Source organism: Rutidosis leptorrhynchoides, chromosome 5 (assembly GCF_046630445.1).
Source record: "Rutidosis leptorrhynchoides isolate AG116_Rl617_1_P2 chromosome 5, CSIRO_AGI_Rlap_v1, whole genome shotgun sequence".
Taxonomy (NCBI): Eukaryota; Viridiplantae; Streptophyta; class Magnoliopsida; order Asterales; family Asteraceae; genus Rutidosis; species Rutidosis leptorrhynchoides.
In genome coordinates this window covers 431,600,940-431,608,531 of record NC_092337.1, presented here as the reverse complement: position 1 = coordinate 431,608,531, position 7,592 = coordinate 431,600,940, and the positions used below count along the sequence as shown (strand labels likewise).

Here is a 7,592-nt window from a genome sequence, read left to right as displayed (position 1 = left end):
AATTGTGTTTACTTAATTATTTAGGGTTAGACATAGATGAAATTTGGGGATTCAGTTCATATCATGTTGATTGGTGAACTGTTGCTGAAATTAGTTGTTTATTTGGCTATTTTTGTTTATATACGTGGTTCGAGTATCATTAACATGTGTAATTGTGTATACTTTTCAGACTTAAACATGGATCTAATTATCTGTTTAGGTTATAAACGCGGTGACATTGATGAACATGTATTTATTTAAGTATATATGCATACTAAAATGATATGGTACGGAAGGGTGTAATTTGTGTTTAATCTGTGGATCTTATCATATTGCTTCAATTTAGATAGACATTGCGATGCTTTTGATAGCAACAAAAGTTTTCATGTTAAGTCAACCTTGAATTGTGATTAAACATATGGCATATTGAAGATATTGTATTGATTTTTTATATATGATAATGAAACCTTGTTTTTTTTTTTTCTCTTATCTTTTTACAAGTTCTGATGACTGTTTGGTGTTTTAGTGTAGCACTTGTTAGAGTTGTAATTACTCTATATATGCTAGGGTATATAATTTGCAGACTTCACACAATGGAAGGAAAATGGCCACATTATGCGGAGATAATGCAAGTTAGTAAAGTTGGTATGCTTTTCGAACTTTACTACTATTGAGCATGATTGTGTGTTTCATAATGTTAAATATAATCATCTTCTATTAGTGCATTTTGGTTTGATTATGAATTTTATAGTTATCATCATTGTCTTTAGTTGGACTTTATTTGGATTTGCTTTGTTAATCGTTACAGTTCAATTGAAATATATAACATTGCATTATATGAGATCTTGTTGCATGCACAGCTTCTATTATGTATATCATGTTACTATTTGGTTATTTTGGTTTCAAATTGACTGATTCGAAAATCGAATCAAATGAAAACCGAAAAAAATTTAACCAAACTTTGATTTGTTATGATTATTTTTGTTAAGTTATAATGTTTTTTTGAGTTTTTCAGCTTTAACTGAAACCAAACCGATATCCAGATCCGGTTCTCGGTTCGGTTTCGGTTTGAATTTGGTGTCGGTTTATAGTTTTGCCTCTAAAATTTTCAAAACCAAACCCAAGAAACTGAGGAAACTGAACCGATGAACACTCCTAGTTACTTGCAGTATTATTTTCTATATGCATACACAAGCTGTATAGTATAAATTTTCATGTATAGTATGGAATCACATGTGTCTTGAAAGCAAGCTGTCCTATCAGTATATCAGTTTGTGTTATGATCTTTGAATGTCCAACTACTTTGCCATATCTATATGGGTTTCTCTCTTTTTGTAATTAAAAAATTGAACCGATTATTTCAAATAATACTCCGTATATAAGATGGAACACCTGATATCACTTTAGGTTATATTAGCTGATGTATTGTTAATAGGTCCGCATAATAATGTTGGTGTTCCATGCATTCCTTCGTGTTACATTAGATAAATGCTCTTAAAACATCTATACTGTTATACTTATTATTTTGTTCTCAGGAATAAAATAGAGTAATAACTATTAAAAAAAGAAACACTTTTCAAATGTGGGTAAGGCTTATTTTTTTTATTTTTTTTTTTTGCATGCATTTTAATATTATCTATTGTTGTTATTTCAATTAACTGATTGTTACTTGTGTTGTTACTTGTGTTTCTTACGCAGGACCAGTTATTTCTTCGACCCCTCGTTTTGAGTATTGTACATTACTTCAGCTAGGTGATTTTTAGGTAGTCCCGAGTAAATACAATTTGTTTTTTTTTTGGAAAATGTCGTCAAAGTGGGTTAAAGCATCAGATGTCGGTAATACGTTTTTTATCGATTCAAAGAGGAAACGAGCATCTCAAATTGGTAAAACTAGCAATCGTGCTATAACTGCAAGGCCTATCTTTTCTCCATTACTGAACAAATCTGGGAAAAGAAAGAGAGATGAAAGCTGCAAATCCTCTAACAGAACTTACCTGAAAAACTACTCAAATTTTATGAGAAGTGGGCCAGCACAACGTTTGCTTTTTTCTCAAAATGGCCAATGGAATGATTATTCCCAAAATGTCCTTGACTTGGTCAAGGAAGATTTCAATGCAAAGAAGGCATCAATTGAATTGAAGTATAACGGGCGCCATCTAATGTTAGATATGTTACATATGACTGAAGTTGACCTGAAAACTGGCGCACAGAAACCGATAGCATGGATTGATGACAAAGGTAGCTGTTTTTTTCCTGAAACACATTCTAGTTATGAAAGTCATCAACGCAATAAGCCCGAATTTGCTGAATTAGACTCTTCTATGACTACTGAAATTAAGTTACGTGTTGAGATTGAACTAAATGGACTAAATACTAATAACTTTGAGGAATGCATGGACGAGTCAAATGTCCACGAGTCAAATGTTAAGCGGGTCAAAGTTGATTTGGATGAAGGTCACAAAAATATTCTTGATTACAGTATAAATGATAATTGCAATCAATTAACTGCAAAAGCTGATCAACATTTTGAGAACATGCAACAGAGTGATGAAGATGCATCTCCAACATACTTCAAAAGTATGGACACAGAAATGGTTAAAAATATGTTCATGAAAAGCTTTAATTTAGCCTCAAAGGTTGATATAATCGATGTGGAGAAATGCTCTGGTAGTATTATGGATGCGAGGCTCGAGCTTTTTCAGAAGCAAGTTGAAATTACACAAAAGCTTCGTGGAAATGCAAATGTGAAATATGCTTGGTTTGCATCTCTTAAAGGTGCAACTTGTAGTACTCTGGTTAATGGGCTTGGGCCTGACGGCCCACAACTTGGAAGGTATGGGTATGGGGTCCATCTTACAGCTGTCGACTCTGCCCACAACAGGTATAAATAAGCTATACTTTTTCTTCGTTGTGAACGATGATTTGAGATGATGAATGTACAATCAAGTGCTGACATTACACTTTTCAGTCTTCACATTCGGGAACTGTCAGCATTTTCTATTGTTTTACATCTGGTATATTTGAATTTTATTTTCACATGTTATTTGTAAGAATTTAATCTTGTACTCTCGTTTCAGTGCTACTATTAGTGATGTTGACGAAAAAGGAGTAAGGTGCATGGTGTTATGCCGTGTTATACTGGGAAATATGGAAGTCATTTTACCTGGATCTAAACAATTTTATCCTAGTGACGAGTCCTTTGATAGCGGAGTTGATAATTTTCAAAATCCTAACCGTTATGTTATTTGGAACATGAATATGAATACCCATATCTATCCAGAGTTTGCTGTCACTTTCAAGACGTCTCCAATTACTGAAGGTTGGTAGTAGTTTGTCCCAATACCTTGTTAAAAATAAAAAATAAAATAAAATAAAAAAACTAAATACCGTTAATCAAACTTTAACATGGCTTATGTGATGTGTGTATAGAGAATGTCCCTGGTGTAGTATCGAGCGCCTGTAAGGTTCCTAATTCTCCTTGGATGCCTTTTTCAAAGCTGTTTGAAGCTATATCGGATAAAGTAGCACCAGATGACATGAAGCTTGTGCATATCTTTTACGAGTCTCTTAAGGTATGTTTTTCCTTGCCACGTGCATCAAATTTACGTGTATTTTGGGTGCGTATTTTTACTAGTGTATGTTTGTGATTTTTCAAGGGGAAAAAAACAAGTCGAGAAGAGTTTATTAAGAAGTTGAGAGTAATAGTGGGGGATCAGATATTGAGGTCTACAATATCTAGTCTTCATGCCAGGGCTTAGCCATTCTGATAACTTTTGCCTGGGTAGGACTTGTGATTCCTTTTAGGTTTTGATTTTTTTCTTCTTCTTGAACTTTACTGTTTATTTTGGCATTCTGTTTGCAGCTTCAATACCGATTTCGTAAGACAGCAGAAGCTAGGAAGGGAATGCAAGTAATATGAGGTGGCTAAATACTTGTAACTTTTGATGTCCGTTTGCTTATGGTGTTGGAACTATGTTAATCTGGTCTTTTTACATTTGTCCTCAGATTGGTATTTTACTTTTGTTTGTGTGTCGGTTATGTTAAACTTGAATGTTCTACTAGGATTTTATCTTTTATATTATCATTTTATGCCATTTCAACTGCTTTTGAGAATCAGGTGTTGATCTTTCCAGCTATCCGTTAATCTGTTTGATGGAATCATGTTCATCATTATTCTCCTGAACTGGTTAGTCATGTGTTTTGAGTTCTGGTTCTGGGATATTTTCGGTCTAAATAGTCGTTACTTGACTGTGGTCTTCTTTCAATTATCTAAGTAAATTTACTGTTGCAGGAGAATGGTCTATGATTGAGATTGAATTTTTTTTTTAGGAAAAAAAAGTAAACTTTTTAGATGAATCTGGGTTTTAATTCAGTTGGAACTTTAATTTTCTAATGGGTGTATTAATGACGATTTGGACCCTATACACACGAGTTTTAAGACACCAACAGAAATCAGAATTGCCTGTACTTCGTGCAAATATCAAGATCAATTATCCGTTGAATTCGAATGGTACGAGAAATTGTTAGCATCAGTATTTTCTTGATCTTTTCCCAAAGTTCAAGGTAGCGTGAATTTGAATATACTATTCTTCCGTTTTTATATAAATCTGATTACTATTGACAAGAAGTTCAACCCAAAAGTTTCTCGATCTCAAATTTATGAATTGCAGCGGATCAAGAGAGGATCATATTAAATACGTATTTCACATTGTCTATGCACAATGATGGCCTCCTCCTGGTAGGATAATTGCGATGGCGGCTGCATACATTACCAGATAAGACCATTCCATACGCTAAAAGCAATTGTTGTGGTGTTGTGAAGGGAATTATTGCTGACATGACACTGTTCGTTAAAAGCAATTGTTGTGGTGCTGTGAGGGGGATTTTTGCTGACATGACACTGTTGCGGGACTGAAGAGATGTGGTAAATGTATTGTTTATTTTCCTTTTTTTAAACAATAGATATTAGATATTATAATTAAATAAATAAGTAAATATAAATTAAAAAACACACAAATTTTATAAATTAAAATGCTAAAAACGAAAAAAAAAAAATACATAATTTAAATTTAAAACTTAAAAAAGTACATAAAAAATGAAAGAACTTCTACTCGTCTTCATCGTCGTTCTCGTCATCCGATATCTCAATGTACTCCTTAAACTTGTTGCGTAAAAGCATTTTAAACTTGTTCACTCATTTGACATCCTTTTTTGTTTTTCATATTCTCGATTGATGTGGTCAAGAAACCGATACCCGAAATAGCTGATTGGAGGGCTACGTAGTCTTTGAATTCAACCGAGGCTCCTCTTTTATCGACATTAATGAAGAACTCCGTTTGTTGTAGTTTTCCACGAACTCATCCAATTTGGATGATGTTGATCGTCGTGAAGACGTCCCGACATCAGAAGACGCAGAATTCCTAGCTGCTTTCCTTGATTGTTCACGTCCGGGTGGTCGAGGAAACCTATCTTCTCCAAACATATCGTCTTGTTGGCCAACCAAACAATTTCTTTGTTGTTCACGGTGTTTTGAAACAAATTTTTGTGATTGCCTTTTATTTCCCTACAACAAAATAGGTATATATTAATGTTTTACATATACACACTATGTATATTAATATACATATACCTACTGTATATATTAAATACATACAGTGGCGGAGCCAGGAAATTTTTTCATCGGGGGCGATTTTTTTTTTTACATACGAAAGGATTTTTTTTATAGAGGTTTTGAGGCAAAATATTGAGTTTTTGAGCAAAATTTGGAGGTTTTTTTGGGCAAAATACGAAAATTTTGGGCAAAATACGAAGGGTTTGGGGAAAAAAAAAAATTCACCAGAGGCAAAATTGAAAAATCGATAAAATTTGCACTAAAAATTGCAAATCCACTGGGGGCGGACGCCCCACCCTACCCCTTCTTTGGTCCGCCCCTGCATACATATGCATATTATAAATATAATAATAATATATCATTAGACACTTGAGTTTTACTGTTCACTACATTTTAATATTCTCAAAGGGTAATTCTGTCATTTTAATTATCTCCACTTATAGCGTGGGGTTACTGACCTTTCATCATCCCCATTTGGTTCGGTTGTCACATACTAACTTTCTAGCCCTAATTTTATCTTCTCCACTAAAACTCCGACGATTTTCTTTGTGCTTTGAGCGATTTTTGCTTGCTTTATGCGGTTGTTTCCACCCTTTGAATCTGCTAATCGTGATGAAGGATTATCCATCCCGATTTTTTAAAATTGATTGCTGATTTTGGGTAAATGTTAGGGATTGACGCGTTAAATCTCCAACCGTCGGCATCACTTTCGTCGTTCATATTCATACGATATATTACATACATATACCTACTGTTTACATATACATATATACGAATATAAATATAATACAAGTATACATATAAACGAATATAAATATAAATACAGATATAAATAATAAATAATTATACGTATACAAAAATTAATTTATACCTTTTTCCTTTCGTTTGTGACTTCTCCTTTTATTAGAAGGCTCACGTTCAACCGTTTCTTTTTGAGTTTTCGGTTGTTGTCGCTCAATTTGTTGCTCGCTTTGTTGTTGATTTTGTTGTTGTTGTTGTTGTTGCCATGATCTATGTTGAGCTTGTTGTTGTTGCATATAATTGAATTGTTGTTCTACCGTCATAATTGATTGTTGGTTTTCAAATAAATTTCGTTGAATGCTCGGATTTTAGAGTGGTGATCCGATTGCCACACCCTGAACGTTGGGTTTCCCAAACGCCAATAGATTCGACATGTTTGTTCCGGGGGGAAACCTGAAATCGTTAATAAAAAATGGAAGGTTTTGATTATTGAGGAATTGATTATTTGGATTTTCGATGAAGACATTTTGATTGTTTGGAAAATGGAGGAATGTTTAAGAAAAAAATGAATGGATGATTGTTGAATGAGAGAATGTTTAAGAAAAAAATGTATGAGATAGTGTATATATTGAAATGAAGATTTAGTTCTTTTTTATTTATTTTTTTATTAAATTCAAATATTGCAACGTATGGAATTTGTAAAACTGGTCAAACTCACCGACCAATTACAGCAGCCCATTTGGTCTTCACGACCGTTGTGTGTCTCGTCGTCCCATCTCACAACAACACAACGAACGAAGCCACAACGGCCTTACAGAGCCCGTTGTTGTTGTTGTGGTGCAACGAGTGTGTCTCGTAGTCGTGTGTAGTAAATGGTCTAAAAGGATAAACTTGTGGCATAACAAAGTGTGTTGATATCTGATAAGAGGCGTTCATTACAATAAAACAATCCTTACTTTATCACAATTTGGTAGGTTCTTTCATCATGAAAGTTCTTTGCTTATATATCTTTTTATTTTTTCGACAAAAAAAGATTGCAAGAAGAAATTACCTTGAACACAGTTGTGGGCTATCTAGGTTAATCAAAATAATGTGGATGTCAAGTCATAGCTAATAAGTGAGCTTTTTAAAGAAAATTTTGCTAGTCAAACAACCTTGGTTTGAAAAGACAAATTTGTCGAATTAGGTGATTATAAAATGCAGTAATTACCCTATATGGATCTAAATTATTAGTAATTTTATCATTATGCTTTTTATGATG

At 33.5% G+C, this 7,592-nt stretch overlaps 1 protein-coding gene and 1 long non-coding RNA gene across 3 annotated transcripts; both read left to right on the top strand.

Annotated features, from left to right (window-relative positions):
• The first annotated feature begins 457 nt into the window (after positions 1-457).
• LOC139846913 (inactive poly [ADP-ribose] polymerase RCD1-like) lies at positions 458-4,092 on the top strand. Its single transcript, XM_071836489.1, has 6 exons — positions 458-624; positions 1,678-2,860; positions 3,057-3,298; positions 3,409-3,551; positions 3,636-3,760; positions 3,842-4,092. The coding sequence occupies exons 2-5, from the start codon at positions 1,782-1,784 to the stop codon at positions 3,735-3,737; spliced, it is 1,566 nt and encodes a 521-aa protein (XP_071692590.1). The 5' UTR covers positions 458-624; positions 1,678-1,781; the 3' UTR covers positions 3,738-3,760; positions 3,842-4,092.
• A 183-nt stretch (positions 4,093-4,275) lies between these two features.
• On the top strand, positions 4,276-6,456 carry LOC139848065 (uncharacterized). 2 transcript variants are annotated; one of them, XR_011759821.1, is made up of 3 exons: positions 4,276-4,542; positions 4,650-4,903; positions 5,224-6,456. It is a non-coding gene; the product is annotated as an uncharacterized lncRNA (long non-coding RNA). The 2 variants fall into 2 exon arrangements; XR_011759820.1 differs by having other exon boundaries at positions 4,650-4,909.
• The last annotated feature ends 1,136 nt before the right edge of the window (positions 6,457-7,592 follow it).